Source organism: Pezoporus occidentalis, unplaced genomic scaffold (assembly GCF_034315485.1).
Source record: "Pezoporus occidentalis ecotype Australia unplaced genomic scaffold, CSIRO_AGI_Poc_V1 ctg189, whole genome shotgun sequence".
NCBI lineage: Eukaryota > Metazoa > Chordata > Aves > Psittaciformes > Psittacidae > Pezoporus > Pezoporus occidentalis.
The window spans coordinates 502,788-520,600 of NW_026913737.1; the positions used below are offsets into that span (position 1 = coordinate 502,788).

Consider the following 17,813-nt stretch of genomic DNA (forward strand, 5'->3'; position numbering starts at 1 on the left):
CTCGTGCCCATTATCGGGGGCATTGCTCAACAGTGGGCGCGATGTCGGGAGCAGGCAGGGGCCATGGCACTGCCTCAGCCATGTGATGTGTGGTCTGGGGAACCCGTATTCCTGGGCGAGCTGGGAGGCATGGCCGAGCTCACCATGGGATTGGATCAGCCTGCTCCCCTGCCAGTGACACCCCTAGCTTTGGGGAAGCCACCCGCAGTGTCTGCCACCACCGTTCCCCTCTTGCTTTGCAGTGCTGTGATGTGCATGGAAGCGAAACTGACGTAGGGTCGCGGTGGGGACAGGCTACCCCTGCCCCCCCCCCCCGACCTCGTGGCGCCCGGGAGCAGCGGGGTCCGGCCGGGACACCCCCCTCCCCTCTCTCTGGGGGGCCCGGCACAGTCCTGCCCCGCTCCCCCCCTGCTCCTCCTCCCTCTCTCCTCCCTCCGGGGAGTGGGGGGGCCCGGGCGGGCTGGGGCGGGGAGGTGAAGGGAAGGAGGTGGGATCATGGAGACGGGACCCAATGAGCCCGAAAAACGTGCCCCGATCGCAGCCCTTTTAGCGCGGCGGACGGACAACAGCAGGCTCCCGGCAGCGTGCGGAGAGAGTCGGCGCCCCCTGCCCGCCTCATCCCGGCCGGTCCCGGTCCCCATCATGGCGCTGGGAAAGTTGCAGAAGGTGCTGATCAGCGACAGCCTGGACCCCTGCTGCCGGGAGATCCTGCAGGCGGGCGGCCTCCGGGTGCAGGAGAAGCCCGGTCTGAGCAAGGAGGAGCTGCTGCGGGAGATCCGGGTGAGTGCGGCAGGGCTGCACGCACGGAGGGATGAGTGTTGTGGGGGGCGCAGCGGGCCCGGCTGCCCCGGGTGGCAGCAGACCCCCCTCGATCGGCTGGGCTGGTCCCCGCCTCCCGTCTGATGCAAGAGCCCGGCCGGTTTCGCACGGCGGATCGCAGCCCCCAGCAGAGGCTGTCCCCAACCCGCGACCACCCCGGTACCACCAGAGGTGCCGGTCCCACCCGCTGTGTCTGTCCCCCCAGGACTGCGATGGGCTCATCGTCCGCTCGGCCACCAAAGTCACGGCCGACGTGCTGGAAGCGGCAGAGAGGCTGCAGGTGGTGGGCAGAGCAGGTACCGGCGTGGACAATGTCGATGTGGAGGCGGCCACCAGGAAGGGGGTCCTGGTCATGAAGTAAGAATAGGAGCACGGGGGCATCCCTGACTGTGCCCCTGGGGAAACAGGGGAGGCTTCATCAGGGTGCCCTCCCCACCCATGCCCCCCCCCCCCCCGGCACCATCTTGGGGATCTCCATTCTCATGGGGTGCAGAGAGCCATCAGCCCGGGGGTGACACACCAATGACACTGCTCTCCATCCCCAGCACACCCACTGGAAATAGCCTCAGTGCCGCCGAGCTCACCTGCGGGATGATCTTGTCCTTGGCCAGGTGAGTGCAGGGCAAGATGGGGGGACAGACACAGACCGCATGGCCCCTGCCCCTGCTCTAACTGCAGCTTCCCTTTTAGGCAGATCCCGCAGGCAGCTGCCTCCATGAAGGAGGGCAAGTGGGACCGTAAGAAGGTAGGAGACAGGCACAGCAGCCCAGGCAGGACTGGGTGGCTGGTGCCTGCGTGGGGTGTGCTCTCTCACTCTCTACTTTGCACCTCAGTACATGGGCATGGAGCTGAACGGGAAGACACTGGGTGTGCTGGGGCTGGGGCGCATCGGCAGGGAGGTGGCCACCCGCATGCAGGCTTTTGGCATGAAGGTAAGGAGCTGGGTCAGGGAGGAGCAATGGAGAGCATGGCCTCCCACTGTGCTAGACTGCAGGAGCAAGCACCCACTCTGTCTCAGACCATAGGCTATGACCCCATCATCACCCCTGAAACCTCGGCCACCTTCGGCGTGGAACAACTGCCACTGGAGCAGATCTGGCCCCGCTGCGACTTCATCACGGTGCACACGCCGCTGCTGCCCTCCACCACGGGTACGGGGCAGCTGCGAGCACAGGGGGGTTGGGGAGAGCCGGCCGCCCCCTTGCTCACAGCACTCCCTCTGCAGGGCTCCTGAACGACAGCACCTTCGCCAAGTGCCGCCGCGGGGTGCAGGTGGTGAACTGCGCCCGCGGTGGAATTGTGGACGAGGGTGCGCTGCTGCGGGCGCTGCGGTCGGGGCAGTGCGGTGGAGCCGCCCTCGATGTCTTCACGCAGGTGAGGAGCGCTGGGAGGCCCCCCGAGTTTGGCTTTGTCTCAGCATCGCCTTAACTCTGCCCAAGCCAGGCGGGGGCAGCTCAGCAAACCCTGCAGGCGCAGCTTCCCCCCTGTCTCCCCCTGGGAGAGCCGAGTGCCCCCCGCCAGATCCCAGGTGGGTGCTGGGAGCTCATGGTGTGATGGGACTGTGTTGGCAGGAGCCTCCGAAGGATCGTGACCTGGTGAACCATCCCAATGTCATCTGCTGCCCGCACCTGGGGGCCAGCACGCGGGAGGCACAGAGCCGCTGTGGCAAGGAGATCGCCATGCAGATTGTGGACATGGCCACAGGGAAGGGCCTGGCTGGCATAGTGAGTTCTCTGCCAGACACCTGACCTCCGTGCCTCAGTTTCCCCATCTGTAAAACATGGATGCACTGGGAGGAACCACATGGACTCCCTGGTGGGTTCTCATGGCTCTTCCTGCTCTTCCTTGCAGGTCAACGGCCAGGCTCTCAGCAAGGCTTTTGCACCCCAGACCAAGCCCTGGATTGCCCTGGCCAGGGCCCTGGGCAAAGTGCTGCGCACAGCCAGCAAGCAAGCACAGGGCAACGTGCAGGTCTGCACCCTAGGTGAGGCTGTGCCCCATGTCTGAGTGCAGGGACTCTGATGGGTGGGCAGTGTTGCAGGGTGTGCAGGGACCCACTGGGCTGGGTGAATGGGAAGAGGGACGGGAGAGCAGCCAGGAGAAGGGATGAACACAGGGTGGTTGATGATGACATGGGAGTGTGGTGGGAGGATGGGAACATAGCGGTATGGACTGTGCATGGATGAATGGGTGCATGGATTGGTGCATGGATGAGAGTAGGGATGGATGGATGGATGGGTGAGTGGAAGGACCAGCCCCAGGCTCACTGCTCCAGCATGGAGCTGACTTCTCTGCTGCTTGCCCATTCACACCCTGCTTCCTCCCTGTGCCCCAGGAACACCTCTGCGGGAGGCTGGGAGCTACCTGACGCCTGCCGTGACTGCTGGCATGCTGGCTGGAGGAGTGCAGAAGGAGGTGACCCTGGTGAATGCCCTGCTGCTGGCCCAGGAGGCTGGACTAAAGGTGCATAGACACCCTGGGCTCCTCACATCAGCCTGGCACTCCCAGACCCTTTCCTTCCAAGTGGCATGAACCTGGGGTTACCCCTTGGGGCTGCTAAAGTGGCTGCTAATCCCCTTGGGGATGCCTCCTGCACCCTACCTTGCCCAGGAGCTGGGCACTGAGCAGCCACGTGTCTTCAGCAGGTCACGACCACACACAGCGACGTAGCCCCTGAGCCTGACAGCAGTGCTGGATTACTGCAGGTGTCCCTGCAGGGTACCCCACACCAGGTAGCAGGGATGGTGCAGGGCAGCACCCCGGTGCTGCGGGAGCTCAATGGGGCCACCTTCAAGCAGCCAGCCCCGCTGGCTGGCCCCATCCTCATCTACAGAGCCAAAGCCTCTGAGCTCAGTGCTCTGTCCACACTTGCTGGTGAGCCCCCACATTGGCCCTGAGCTGGGAGGGGCAAGCTGGGGGGGGCAAGCTGGGGGGGGGCAAGCTGGGGGGAACCCACACCTGCCTTGAAGCTGAGCCTCTGCAGCAGCAGGGAGGGACAGATGTTGCTGGAGAGACTGGATGGGGGCAAGGGGTTGGGGGCTGTGGGGCAAAGGACTTGGGGGGGGGAAGAAATGGCATTGTGGGTGTTGGGGTAAGCAGAGCCCGGCTACCCACTGGGTGCTGGGGCGGTGGGGCAGCATGCAGTCCCTAACCCCTCTCCTCCTCTGCAGGGCTGCTGGGGAAGGTGGGGGTCCAGCTCCAGTCCTACCACAGCTCCAGCACGGTGGCAGGGGAGCAGTGGAATGTCATGGGGCTCTCAGCTCCGCTGTCTGACCTTGGCGAGCTGAAGTCACGTGTCACAGAGGTGTTCCAGCTCCACCTGTAGGCCCTGACTGCTGGAAAGGGCTCTCCCCCGGCCACAACACCTGGACCACCCCCTGCAGCTGGGGGAGCATCACACCCAGCCACTCCTGGCCCCCATGTTGGGCTTGGTGTGGCCCCATGCTCAATAAAGGGTCCAGAAGGAAAGAGCATGTGATGCCTTGTCTGTGCAGTCCCTTGACCCCAGACTTCCCGCCCCAACCTCCCTCCCTCCAGACCCCAGTGCCCCACTCTGCTGTTTGCTCAAGGGTGCAAAGGTCCCTGCGGCTGCTGCAGCCCCGCTGAGGTCCCTCCCGTCTGGCCACAGTCCTGTGCTGCGACATGGCCCAGAGAGCAGGCAGTGCTCCATGGGGGGCTGAGCTCTCCCGTGAGCCCCCACATCAGCTGCCTCCTCCAGCCCCCTGAGTTTTCCTGTGGGGATGTTCCCATTTACCTACGTCATGAGGAAAATGGCATCTGACCACCCCCAAACTGGAGACTGGGGAGCTGGGCTTTACTTGGCTCCCCAGAATGTCAGGGCATGCTCCCAATCCTGGGGAAGTAGCGGGCATTGAGACGTGTTCAATGGAGCAAGTGGCCATGTTGGGTGCCAATGGGATAAATCCTGTAAGAGGCTGTGATCTAGTCTCAAGGTGGTTGAGGGAAGGGCCCCTGCGTGGGAGGGGACCACTCATGACCAGAAGCCAGAGCCGAGCTGCTGCCCCCTCTCGTCTGTGCCTTTATTCCCTCATGTGGCCTAGGTGCTTGTGGAAAATGCTGCCATCTCCACCAGCTCCAGGGCCAGAGGTGCTGATGGCTATTTTCCAGCCATGCAAGGTGGGGTTTCTTGCAGAGGCCAGCCCCAGATTTGGGGATGAGGAAGGATGTGATAGGGAAGAGGGGATGCCAGCAGTGAAGAGAACACACCCCTCCCCAGCGCTCACCATTCCAGTCCCTCCTAGATGGGCTTCCTGGCGTACTGCCGGCGGTACTTGGCATCCACTCGTGTCAGGTACCAGGTGCCAGGGAAGAGATCTGCCTGGGAGCCGTGGGGAGTGTGGTCGGCTGCAGGGAGAGGATGGTGATGCTCAGTGGGACCGTGGGGTCCTGTCAGGGGGGTGCTGCATCCCCCCCAGCCCTGCTCACCCAAGTGATGGGTTTCCTCCCGCTGCTTCATGATCTCAGCGAAGTTCTGCGGGGCCACACGCTTGCGGGCATCCAGGCGAGCCGGGAGATCAGCCAGGCTGGAGACCAGCTTGTCCAGGGGCGAGCCTACCAGGGGGCACCCCTTGGGTCAGACAGTTCAGCCTGCAGCCCCAGCCCTGCAGCCCCACGCTTCCTGCTCTTCCCAGGCCCTCTCTCCCACGGGGCTCACCCGGGGCTGCATCCTGTGAGACGCGGAAGGAGAACATGCTGGAAGCCAGCCCCGAGCCGTAAGAGAAGGCACCGATCCGGGAGCCGGCCAGGTCCCGTGCTGAGGACCTGCATTGAGGGGTTGGGGGGGGTTAGAATGGGTTTGGAGCCGGGGGGGATGCATATCTGCGGGTGGTGTAGGAGCAGGCTGCATCCTGCCCTGTTTGCAGGCCAGGGGGTCCTGGGACTCAGGGCTGCATTACAGAGGGTGCATGGCCCTGGACTGCAGTGATGCCAGGGAGCCCCAGCATGAGGCTTTCTTCCCGCTGGGTGCCTGTGTGTTCCCATGGCTCCTCTGCTGCTGGGTCAGCCATTCCGCCAGGCACAACAATGGGGTTTTCATCCTCCCAGTGCCAAAAGAAGGACTTTGTGTGAGCTGGGATGAAAAGGCTGGCAGGGAGTTGGCGCAGAGTGGGACACATCCACCCCCGGGGTTATGTGCAATGAAAGTGTAAAGTCTCCGGGGAGCAGAATGCGTACTGGCACCTGCACCCCCAGCCAGCCAGGGCAGAAACTGCCCTCCCCACAATGACTCCCCCCAACCCTGAGCCAGCTTTCTGGGGGACTCACTGTGCCAGGAGGGAGGCCAGGCAGCCATACATGGATGGTGTGTACATGTTGCCATTGCGGGAGGAGAGGAGCAGGGAGGGCTTTGTTTTCTGTTTGAAGATCTCCTGGCTGGCCGCCTGGAATGCCTTCTCTACATCCTTGCTGGTGTAGGTGTCCTCCAGCTTCACACCACTGCTCAGAGAGAGGCTGTCTTGAGCCCCACATAGGCATGTCCGCAGCTGGGATGGGCGATGGGGGACATGGCATGGGGACTCACCGGAAGGGCTGCAGCCCCTTGTAGAGGCCGGCGGCTGTGTCAGGGTTGGGGGTGGCCAAGAAGTCATTCAGCAGCAGCCGCCCCACTGACTTCTGCACCAGCTTGCAGAAGGGCGTGTGGAAGATGATGAACTTGAAGTCATCGAGGGTGAAGGGCCGCTGAATGCCAGCTGGAAGGCGATTTGTGGCCATCAGCATCCAGTGGGATGGTGTGGGCATCCCAGGGGTGCCGCTGCTTACCCTGCTTCCACTGGCTCTCTGCCTTCCGGCGGTAAACGGCATAGCAGCGGTCCAGTGCCCGCAGGTAGCACTGGATAGAAAGCTGCCCATCCACCACTGGGTACTCAGAGGACAGGTCTGGCTTGTAGAAATCATAAGCGTGCTCCATGTGGGTTCCCCGCAGGCCTGCAGGCACAGGGAGAGCCAGCTGTCAGGGGGGACTGGGGGGTCCCAGCCAGATGGTTACACACATAGGTGCTGCCTGCCATGCTGTGCCAGCCCTGGTATCTGCCAGCCTCCCTGGGCTGCTCCATGGTACCCGCAGGAACGTGTCTGCTGGGATCCTGGGATACCAAACACCAGGCAGCCATCAGGGCTGGCAGAACTCCCACTGCTGGAACTGAGCAGCTCTGTCAGGGTTGGGATGTGGATGTATGGCCCCCAGGGACAGCACCCACCAGCTCACCATCCCCAGGGCCCCATGATACCAACCTCTCTCCAGCACCAGCGGGGCATTGGGTCCCACCAGCATGGCAATGGCACCGGCACCTCCTGTGGGCCGTGCGTTCCCTGTGGCATAGACGGCGATGTCTCCACACACCACCACAGCGTAGCGACCTGAGGGAGGACAGGGGGGCCGGTGGGGCCATTAGTGGGTGGAAGCCTCCATCCCATGGACCTCATGTACTCCCACCCCCATGCTGCGGGGTGTCATGGCCAAGGTGGGCAAACAACAAGAGTGACGGAGAGCTGGGAGGGGCAACAGCTCCCTTTGAGTCTGGCCAGGGCATCTCTCAGTTTCAGGACACCTCCTGCCTCCTTCCCCCATCCCATGGCACCCACCCAACATGCAACCCCCCCATCCCCATGGCACAGTCCCTGCTGCACGCACCATCCCAGGCGCTGGACTCTACCCAGGCGGCTGCATTGAAGAGCGAAGCCGTGCCCCCATAGCAGGCGTTGGTGGTGTCGATGCCCTCCACGTCAGTGTTGCCCGAGTCATGGAAAAGCTGCATGAGAACAGTCTTGACGGCCTTGGACTTGTCAATGACGGTCTCGGTGCCCACCTCCAGGCGGCCGATGGCGTCCCAGGAGAGGCGCCCACGCTCCACCAGCCGCTGCACCACCGTCAGGCACAGGGAGTTGATGTCCTCGTGGGCAGCACAGAAGCCCATCTGCTGCTGGCCCAAGCCCCGTGTGTACTTGCCAGCCTCCACGCCATCATACCGCTCCAGCTCCTCCTGCTCCACGTACTGAGCAGGGAAGTACACCTCCAGCGCCAGGATACCCACATCCTTGGGCCAGGTGCCCGTCCCAGCAGTGCTGGAGAGACTGTGGGGCAGAGGGAGCAGTGATAGTTCCATGGCAGCCCTGAGACTTGGGGACATGCGGTGGTCCCAGGGAAGTGCCACCAGTGAGCATCCCAGGCTATGAGCACCCCAAATCCCTGCTGGTTCCCTGGCAGCCCTGTGGGGAGGAGGGAGAGCATCGCCTTCCCCAGCAAGGTTTGAGAACACTGTCAGCTCCCTGACCTGTCCCTGGATAAGCCCCCAGCCCAGCCAATTCGCGTGGGTGCTCACCATGCCCTCTGCACAACCGTGGCGTGCTGGGGTCCCCACAGTGCCCATTCTGGCCCCGGCGATGTCTGCCTTGCCCCCCAGCAGCGAGCGGCGCGGCCAACCAAGCGTAACATCTTCACCCTGCTGCTGCACAGACGGTGGGACAGGATGGCTGCAGGGATAGGCCTTGTGTGGTGCTTTTATAAACTGCACAGGCGGCACGGCACAGCCCTCCTGGCCCTTATCAGCACACCAGACCCTGGCGCTCAAAGGTCACCAAGCAGCAGCCAACACAACAGGGACAGCCGAGCAAGCGCCGGCTTCGGAGGAGGGAACTCACAAGATGTCTCTACCTTGCACCCCAAAACCTGAGGATGAGCTCAGCTGGAGGCAGGGCTGGGCAGTGCAAAGGGCTCTCCTGCAGCCCGCGCTCCCCATGCTGTGGGGCAGCGGCAGTTCCGGTGACTGCAGCTCACCCGCACAGCTCTGGTCACCGTACGGTGTGCGAGCTGCTGGATGCCCTCCCCGACTGCCCTGGACTGCCAGGGCGGGAGCAGAGGGCGGCTGGGGATGGGGTGCCAGCACCGTCCCTGCTGCCTGGGATGCGGTCCACCTCCAACACGTGCTGCAGCTCTGAGGGGTAAGAAGCCCGTGAGCTGGGGGGGGGGGGCATAGCCGTCTTTAAAACAGCAAACAGCGAACAGCCACGTGACGCCTGTGGCAACACAGTGTGACTCAAGAAGGGACCTTTGGTCCTGGTGCTGCTGTCAACATGGCCATGGGGCAGTATCGCAGCCCCCAGACCCCTGCAAAGCCACCAGCACACAGGGAGGCACCCATACTTACATGTGCACACCCACAACAGCTCGAATCCTCACCCACATCCATGCTCTGCACCATGAGGGCACTCCTGTCCGCTCCCCTGCTCCCCAGGGACACCTGTCCCATTTGGCACAGAACAGCTGGGAATGAGCAAACACGAGAGCCCGGCTGGGAAAGCCACCGGCCCTGCGGCTCCTGGGACTCACTCCCGAAAGGCTCCGACAGCACCGGCAGTGCCGAAGTCCCGGGAAGCTGGGAAGCTCAGGGAGCCGTGGCAGCACCTGCCTCTCCCAGGGCTTTGCACCAGCACCAAGCTCACACAGCACTTGCATGCTCCTTTTTTATTTTTGTATTTTTAGGAGTTGGGGGAGAGGAGCAGAGGTGACAGGAGGAGCCAATGTGGGGCCCACCATGGGCCCAGGCGCTGTCCTCAGTGCAAGGGTGTGAACTTGCAGATGTAGTGATGCTGCTGGGCACAGTCAGTGCTGGACCACAGGGTGAAGCCTGCCAGAGAGATGGGGATTGGTGGAGTCATGTCGAGGACAGGGGCAGCAGCTCTGCCTGCCATACCCCCCTGGACCTGGAGGAGGGATGCTGGTTGAGACGGAGCACCGGAGGTGGATGCGGGGTCTGGGCACTCACCGCTGAGGTGGGTCAGCATGCCACAGGTCCCCCCAAGGGCACCGTTCCCAGGCAGCCCACTGGTGATGCTGTACTTGTCCCCACTCGCCCACTGCCAGGCCTGGCTCTGTGCAGGGAGAGTGGATTAGAGCCATGGCTCTGCTGCCCTGTGGCCCCCACCACCCTGCTGCTCCCAGCCTCACCTGCTGCCCATAGCGGAGGCCGAGCCAGACGGGCTGCACACGCTGGTAGTAGGAGATGACCCTCTGCAGGGTGGCTGCTTCCTGGGGCTCCTCCACCCAGGCCAGGTGAGCACCAGCATAGCTGGCCCGGCACTGCCTCTACAGGGAGAGCCATGAGTGCCAGGGCATTCCCAGCAGGTGGCTCACCCCAGCCACCTCTGTACCCCAGCAGCCTTACCTCGGCCTCATCCCAGCTCTGGAGCTGACTGAAATACTTGAAGCAGCTGAGCTTGTAATAGTACCAGCCCTTGGGGCAGTAGTCTATGTACCGGGCACCTGCGGAGGGAGAGCCACAGGGAGGGATGGGGGAGCTGGCCTCAACAGCCAGAGAGGACCCTGGCTCATGCCTGGCTGCGCTGTAGAACTGGCTGCCACCCAAGTCATGGAACTTACCAGCCGGCTGCAGGAGCCCCACACAGCCCAGCAGCAGGAGGAAAAGTCTGGTTGCTGCCACCATGCTCCTTGCTCCTGGAAGCATCCCCTGTAAGAGCACAGGGGGTCACATCAAGCCCCTCAGGTATGGTGGATGCTGCTTGTGCCCAGAGGGTGCAGCCCTACCCTGCCATGGGCTCAATTTGCCTCCTTTCAGCCAGCTGGAGGAGATGGCAGCCCTGGGGCTGTGCCTCCCTCTCCCCTGGCACAGCTCACCACCCTGTGCCAGCACCCCATCCATCCCCAGGCATGGCTCAGGGTCCCTCCTGCAGCTCTGTGTCCTGGCCCCACCAGTCCCAGCCTTGGCTGGGTGAGCCAAGCTGCTCTGTGGGGACATGAGAACATGCTGCCACAGGCATAGGTAAGGGAAATCCAACCCTGCCCTGGCATCAAGCAGCAGCAGCAATGGCACAGGCAGAAATGCAGCTGGTAGGGCTGCAGGGACTATGCACACAGCATCACTGTCACCCCCCGAGCTCATAGCACTGCCCAGGCCAGGAAGGCAAATCAACCACATCATCGCCTTTATCTGGGCTAATCTCTGGGCATGGGGGCTGATTTGCAGACTCGGCTTGTTTTCCCGTCAAAGAAGCAGTGACAAAAGCCAGTGTGGGGCTGAAAATTTCATTGCTGCAGCCTGCCCCAAGCAGCAAGGGCAGCGCTCAGCTCCCCTGGGAGCTGCCAGGGCTGCCACAGGCTCCTGGTCACCGACAAGGCACCATGGAGCACCCCAAGGCCCCAGCTGCCCTGTGAGGGTCCCCGTCCTCACCTGGTCTCTGGAGATCGGGGGGAATAATGGCTTCTTGTGGGCTGCCAGGAGAGAAGAGCTGCCCTTTATAGCCCAGTGCTCACCAGCATTGGTGTTTGCCCAGATCAGGTGGTTCCCACCATAAAAATCTCAATGCTGACTCCCCTCCATCCCCCCTACTTTGCTGGAAAGATGCCCAGATCTCTGCTCTGTTTGCATTCAACTTTTCTCCAGAAGAGACAGGAAGAACCTCTCCTAGTTGGTCAATAAACCCCCTGCAATTAGCGTAAATTACCAACGTAAACACAGGGAGAACCTTGCAGCAAAGAGCAGCCTAGAGCCGGGCAGGGATGCCTGCTGGCCCAGCTCCGGCTGGACTGGGGGCTGGCAGGGGTGAGCCCTAGGACAGCCCGCACTGATTCTGGCCGGAGCATCCCTGCAGCGAGCGGCTGGGCCATGGGTACCACCTGCTGGCATTGCCCATGTCCCCAGCCAAGGGATGGCACGTGGCAGGGCCCCACGTCCTGCCATGCGTCACCCACACACCGCCCTTGTTTGAACTGCCTGGGAATGTTTGTCAGGAGGATGCAGGACGCAGGGATGTGGGAACAGCCTGTGGCCGGGGGCTGGTGGGTGCCATCAGATAGCAGAGGGGATGCCCGGCCCTCACGCCCAGCACTGACGCAGGGCTTCATCAGCCTGCATCCTGTGGAAGGGGGAGGTCCTGAAGCCCCCCACCACCCCTGCCCCACGGGTACCTGCAGCCTGGCCCTGTGGAGGCTGCTGCTGGCACGGAACAGCAGAGGGGCTGCCCTGGCCTCAGCAGCCAGAGCTCTTCAGCAAGGTCAGGCACAGCCTTCTCTGTCACTGTCCCTGCTCCTCACCCCAGGCTGTCCTCTTGCACTGGTGGGAGGAGACTGAAGCTCACCTACCCTACTGCTTTGACCACGCTGCTCTGCAGCACTGCTTTGCTGGCTAATATAGCAAAGCAGCTTTGAGAGCTCCTAACACTGCCTGTCCAGAGGGTACAAAGCTGCCCAGTGCCCTGCTGCTGCCAGCTATGGCCGATGCCTGTCTCTCCTTCCTTCAGCCCTCCCCAAGACCCTTGGAGAAAGCCACTGGGAGCTACTCAGGAGGCAGCTACCCACAGAGGATCCATCCCCAGAGCTGAGCCCACCTTTCCCCAACATGGAGGGGTTGCAGCAGGCTGAAGCTCCTTCTGCTGCCTGCCTGGCTCAAGCCATGTCCCCCGGGGACCTCACATGGCTCCTTTGTGGCAGTATTTACTGAAACACGAAGGCAGCAAGTACTGCTACACCCAGTGTGCTGCTCCACACCAGCGTGCAGCAGCAGGTCTGGCTCTTGCCCTGCGGTGGGAGGAGGATCAGACCCATCTCCCTCACCCACACAGCCAAGCTAGAGCTGCTGCAGCTTCCCAAGGCTGCTCAAGGCTCAGCCAGCTTGCTAGGCACCCTCCAGCATCAAAGGGGTAAAAGCCTTCTTGTGTTCAAACACAGCTGCTGCCTGCTACATTTTCTCCTTACAGAAGAAACCAGCTGCTCTATCTAATGGGGAAACCCTTCAAACACAGCAACCCCCAGAAGACAGGATTCACCCTTGTTTTGTGGAAAACCATGAAAATCTTCCCCAAAGGAGCCTGAAGCTACTCCATCATTCCTCAGTTAGGTAAGGGATGCCCCAGCTCCCTGTTTGGCTGGTTCAACTAGGCTTATTTGGATGTAACACACAAGTTTTCACAAGCCCCTCGTTATCCTGGGCGGGGGAAGAGGCATGTGCCATCCCTGAGAAGATGCAGCTTCAAGTCTCAACCTGAGCATCATCAAACTCACTGTAGCTGTGCCAGAGACACAGCAGAGCTCACTAAACTTTGGCACAGATGTGCAACCTGTGCAAGAACATGGCTGAAAGCCTCCCAGAGGTTTGCACTTGCCAAGCTGGCTCTGCTGGAAGATAAAGGAGCTGCATTGTTTGAATATTAAACCCTTAAAATGCCCCCAGCAGCTTTATGCCGCTAGGCATCGTAATTCAGCTACTGGCTCCATCCCAGTCCACAATGAGAGCTGGAAACTGGCCAGGTGAGCACTAGCGGAGCCCAGGGCTTCAGTGGCACCTCCCTGCTCAAAATACAAGGTGGCAGCCATTGTCAACTTGCTCCCCAGCTGTTGAAGTCAAACTTCAGTTCTGAAAACGGCATGCAGGAGCCATGATTCTTCATTTCAGAGGCTGGGAATTGCACATCTTCAAAAACCAGCTTCCAAGCCAAAGCCAGGGAGGCAGCCTTGGTCCTCCTCCCAGCTGGAAGAACAGCGAACAGTCCTGGGAAGCAAGCAGGGCCTGAAAGGAGCAAACCCATGGCTCCACTAATCACCACCTGACCCACGCTTGCTCACCACCTTTCTAAAAGCCACACAAAAGCACCAGCCCTTCTCCAGCTCCCAGACTCCCAGGCAAGTGAGAGCTCTTACTCAAAGCATCCCAAACGGGCCCCAGTCCAGTCCTTCCCCATCTTTCCCAGTAAGCCCAGCTGCTTGGCTGCTGGTTGCTGCCTCTTCTCAGCTAACCAAGTCCCAGCATCCTCCAGCTACAGCCCAGTTAGGCTGTTTTCAGCTCCTAGGCACAGCTCCCTTGGATGGAGCTAAGTGTTGGGACTCATGTGGTGTAGAGCCACAGCACAGAGCACCCCTGAGGCTCAAAAGCTCTCTCCCGACATGAACTGCACAGGCCCAAATAAGCCTTTGCTTGTCGGGGTCTGAACAGCCATCAAACACTGAAGATTCATTCATAATCCAGTGGCTGTGCCACAACAGCTGGGAAGCCAAATGAAAACAGCAGCACACAGACACTGGGCACATACTCTTTATTCTGGGGATAAAAATTGCTTATACATTTTGCAGCAACTATTTTCATAAAAGACTTTTATAAAAAATGTAAAAATAAGCAAATATTTTCCATTATTAATATAGGAAAATGCTGCTGTGTGAATGGTTACTCTACAACTTACGAGATAAAATACCACCTTAAGGAGATATTATCTTTACAAGTAGTTAAAAAAAAGAAAGGCAGAGGGCCATCATATTAACACGCCAGGCATGAAGCCGGCTTCATTCCACAGAAAGCACTCGTCTTGTAAAAGGCAGCCACATATTTTAAAAGGCACTTGGTTATTTGGGGCTAAAAAGGAAAAGCCCTTTGTTTCTTTAGCATTGCTGTAGCAACACTTCATTATTTGCAGTGAAACATGTACCTGGACAGAACTCCAGGAGCTCGCAGGCTTCTGCCTGGAGATCTGAGTCGGTTGCAGCTAAACTTCACAGGATGCACTGCAGCAAGTGTGCCAGGGAACGCTGTGTGCATCGTAAAAAGCAGTAACTTCAGTTAAAAACTTCAGCCCAAAATGACGGCCCCGGGAACCGGCTCCTCCTGAGGCCCTGCCTTCATGTACCATTGAGTCAAATCAAAAGAAAAAGCTTTTGCCCTTGATTAGAGTGGAAAGAAGCATCGAAGGAAATACTGTACATGGTAGGATGCTGAAGGGCCGCTGCTCGGTGGGGAGTGGCCTTCTCTGCCCTTTGGCGGCAGCCAACAGCCACGATCTCTTTGGAACATGTGTCTGCAGGGTTCCCCTGAAGAGGTAGGAGCAAACCAACCCCAGAAATGTTCACTTCGGCTGCTGACTGGTTCAGAGCCTTTCAGGGAAGCATTACTCTTGCGGACAAAGCAGAAGGAGCGGCTGTTTTTCTAAGGTCAGTGACTGCTGGCTTCCATAACTCCAAAATCTCGGGGAAGCTGCAGTACAAATGAAACTACCGCCCCACAGAGCACATGGGGCATCTTGGCTGGGAAACCTTGATACGGGCTGAAGCTGAGAGCAGAGGACAGCCCCAAACCTGTTAACTGAACTGCACCAGGCAACGGTTTCTGAGCTATTTTGCCTGCTGCTTAAGGTCAGGTCCTGGCTTCAGGCATGCTGCTCCTGCTGGAAGCCTGCTCTGGAGTCAGTGCTGCAGCTTCCTTGATGAGAGGGGAAGACAAAACAGCCCTGTCCCAAGGCTGGAGTGGAAGGGACACCTTTCAAAGGGCTGGACATGGTTCCTGATGCAGAAGGAGACACACTGCAAACATGTGATGACATCCGTGACATTTCTTGATAATACCATGACAAGGCAGCATACAGTACCTGGAGGACAGGACACAGCCACCCTTGGATGGAGGGGCAGGGAGTATTGTGCAAGAATTCTGGGAGCTTGTGTTACAAGGTTTTGAAACACTCATGCTCATACCAAGAGTTTCCCAAAAGGTCTATATGGATTGCAGGGCATCTCTTCCAGCATGTGAGCCCGTGAAGGCAGTCATGGACATACCTGGAAGGAGAGGGGTACAGGGAGGGTAGTGTGTCAAAATGGTCAGGTGTGTCTCAGGGAAGACCTACAACACGGGAGAGATGCGCCTACAGGCCACCATGGGGGGAAGACCAGGTCAGACCAGCGTTTTGGGCAGCAGGGTAAAAAAAATACAACCAACAAAAAGACCTAAGAGAAGACTATATGTATATATATAATCTCATAATACCTGGGGGGCAGGCAGTGAGAACACTAAGGGGTGTTAGTGGGTCTGTATAAGGCAAAGACTCTGGAAGAGGGCAGGGTGAAGCTGTGTGACAGAAAGTGTCACTTGACCTGCAGGTGTTTTGGGAAGTCCGGCTCGCTTGCTGAGCAAGGGCAGCCGAGGGAAGGAGGGGTCTAGGAATGTGGGTGCAGCTCTGAGCTGTGTCAAGACAAGGCAACTTGAACTCGAGGAGAACTAGTAGAAGGTGCTTCAGAGAGAGGTTACATGGGTAACAGAAGTAGTAACAAAATAAGGATACGCAGCTGGTTTTGGCTAAATTTCTGGAGAAGTGACCATGAGATGCATTAAGCTGAAGAGCTGTCTCCCCAGAGACATGGTGGAACATATTTAAAAGCAGACTGGAGAATCCAGTGCAGACAGCAATCACATCCAAGGTGCATGGGAGTTGGTTAGAAGTGACCCAGTTGGTCTTCTCCATCACCAGCTTCTACAGTTCTCTGTTTAGCATAAAAAGCATACAACGCCTACAGCGACCACAGTCCCTCCAAGGAAAGAACAGCCTAGGCTCATTAAGACTCTTGGATACTAAAATGGTTCTTCATTTTCATCCTGGAAGACCTTCATGAGTTCTGGAGTCCACTTTTTGATTGGGCTTCACCTTGGCCAGCCTTCAGGCATACACCTGCATGTTGTTTCGCTGCTGCTCTGTCATGTGAGTGGTGGCCGGCCCGCGCTGGTTGTTACTGGGACTGGTTGCCACATCAGACCAGTCAGAGGCAGAATGTGGGGAGGAGCTGGACCACTGGTCTGGAGATTCGGGCGACGGAGTCAGGTATGGGTGCTCCCCTTGTAAGTGCCGGTTGTGGCTAGGAGTCCGTTCTGTGGCCGAGGAGTAGCAGCTGTGCTGTGAGGGCGGTGTGGGGTACTTCCCCATCGAGCTCTGGAACTGGTGGTAGGCTGGGAGGACTGTCTGAGCCACCTGCCCATCCTGCTGAGGGATGGCAGCCATGGAGAATGAGGCACTGGGCAGCTGAGCTAAATCCGGTATCTGGTACATGGAGCTAAGAGGACCAGCCATGTTCTGAGCGCAGTTTGACTGAGCCTGCTGTGGCAGTGCTTGCTGGTTTATGCCACCCTTGGGAACCAGCTGGAAAGTCATGATAGAGGGCAGAGACTCCCTGGACACTCCCATGTGCTTTGTATCTGCTTGCACTAAACCGCTCTGCTGAGAAACAGTGGGATGTGAATGCATCACCTGCGGCACCATGCCAAACATCTCGTTGTACTGGGACTCGTTCACCTCCATCCGGTTCATCCACTCAGCAGAAACGTTGGCTGGCCTGAGCCTGCCGAGCCCACTGTTAGGAGGGGTGGTTCTGTGCTGTGAAAGCAGCTGGCTGACAGATGGGAGCACCGTGCTGGATCCACGACCTAAGGGCTGCATCTCATGGAGGTTAGAGAAGGACATTGTGTGTGCAGCCTGCACAGATGGAGCGGTCAGCAGTGAGCTGGGTGACGAGTGTAACACCCCTGGCGATGGCATCACAGGTGACGATGTTGGTTCGGATGCAAAAGCATGGGGTGATTCTAGGGAATCAACTGGTGACAGGGTCACTGAGCTCTCCGAAAACTGCCCTTTGCCCTCACTGAGGGACTTCTTCCTTCTTCTCTTTGCATCTTTGGTGAGGTTCGTGGGCATGATGCCTTTGGCATTCAGTTTTCGTGACTTCTTGCTTAACGAAGTGTGCTTCAGGTTGAGGAAGGACCTGTTTGGGCCACAGATGACTGGGGAGAGAGCAGAGTTCAGCATGGCACCTGGGTGCCCAGCAGGGCTGTGCGCCACATTGTACTCATTGAGAAGCTGCACGATGTCGTGGTGCATCCGGTCCTGGGCCACGTCTCGAGGCAGGCGGTCCATGTGGTCTGTGATATCTCGATTGGCAAAATGGTCCAGCAAGATTTTTGCTGCTTCAAAACTGCCTTCCCGTGCAGCAAGGAAAAGCGGTGTCTCCTCCTGGAAACACAGAGAATAGGTATTTTAGCGGCTTCATTGTGGGGTAACTGTCTTACAGCTAACAACCCCTCAATGGTGCAGCAACACCTGGAGGCACTGTTTAATGCAGTGTCACATTAATTGTCTCCTAGAACAACCACCCACCCTGAGAGATGCCCACTGAAAAAGGTGTATTACAGGAAATTATTTTATACATGGCAGCGGAGCACAGA

The 17,813-nt window shown here is 59.2% G+C and overlaps 4 protein-coding genes across 6 annotated transcripts in view; 1 reads left to right on the top strand and 3 right to left on the bottom strand.

Annotated features, from left to right (window-relative positions):
- Positions 1-568: 568 nt before the first annotated feature.
- Positions 569-4,287, top strand: PHGDH (phosphoglycerate dehydrogenase). Of its 2 annotated transcripts, none has more exons than XM_062616204.1 (12): positions 569-780; positions 1,025-1,176; positions 1,365-1,430; positions 1,510-1,564; positions 1,653-1,751; positions 1,838-1,970; positions 2,045-2,193; positions 2,391-2,543; positions 2,671-2,803; positions 3,155-3,282; positions 3,462-3,693; positions 3,990-4,287. In XM_062616204.1, exons 1-12 carry the CDS (start codon positions 643-645, stop codon positions 4,142-4,144), a joined length of 1,593 nt encoding a protein of 530 aa, XP_062472188.1. In that variant the 5' UTR covers positions 569-642; the 3' UTR covers positions 4,145-4,287. The 2 variants fall into 2 exon arrangements, with proteins under 2 accessions (XP_062472188.1, XP_062472189.1); XM_062616205.1 differs by having other exon boundaries at positions 572-780; positions 3,465-3,693.
- Positions 4,288-4,824: 537 nt separating this feature from the next.
- On the bottom strand, positions 4,825-8,338 carry HMGCS2 (3-hydroxy-3-methylglutaryl-CoA synthase 2). The gene is made up of 9 exons (XM_062616213.1): positions 8,157-8,338; positions 7,469-7,908; positions 7,069-7,194; positions 6,598-6,762; positions 6,359-6,527; positions 6,103-6,273; positions 5,495-5,601; positions 5,266-5,391; positions 4,825-5,184 (listed from the first exon to the last, which is right to left on the bottom strand). Exons 1-9 carry the CDS (start codon positions 8,267-8,269, stop codon positions 5,078-5,080), a joined length of 1,524 nt encoding a protein of 507 aa, XP_062472197.1. The 5' UTR covers positions 8,270-8,338; the 3' UTR covers positions 4,825-5,077.
- Positions 8,339-9,275: 937 nt separating this feature from the next.
- The window catches only part of REG4 (regenerating family member 4), a 125,233-nt gene continuing 116,695 nt past the window's right edge, over positions 9,276-17,813 (bottom strand). The window contains exons 1-6 of one of the 2 annotated variants that reach the window (XM_062616236.1): positions 11,022-11,380; positions 10,214-10,301; positions 9,999-10,096; positions 9,782-9,919; positions 9,600-9,705; positions 9,276-9,461 (exon numbers count right to left, since the gene is read on the bottom strand). In XM_062616236.1, coding sequence (XP_062472220.1) covers positions 9,388-9,461; positions 9,600-9,705; positions 9,782-9,919; positions 9,999-10,096; positions 10,214-10,298 — 501 coding nt within the window. In that variant the 5' untranslated portion in view covers positions 10,299-10,301; positions 11,022-11,380 and the 3' untranslated portion in view covers positions 9,276-9,387. Of the gene's footprint in view, positions 9,462-9,599; positions 9,706-9,781; positions 9,920-9,998; positions 10,097-10,213; positions 10,302-11,021; positions 11,381-17,813 lie in introns of those variants that run through there. The other variant, XM_062616237.1, reaches the window with a different exon arrangement.
- The window catches only part of NOTCH2 (notch receptor 2), an 87,356-nt gene continuing 83,406 nt past the window's right edge, over positions 13,864-17,813 (bottom strand). Inside the window, exon 33 of the mRNA XM_062616214.1 lies at positions 13,864-17,601. Coding sequence (XP_062472198.1) covers positions 16,258-17,601 — 1,344 coding nt within the window. The 3' untranslated portion in view covers positions 13,864-16,257. The remainder of the gene's footprint in view (positions 17,602-17,813) is intronic.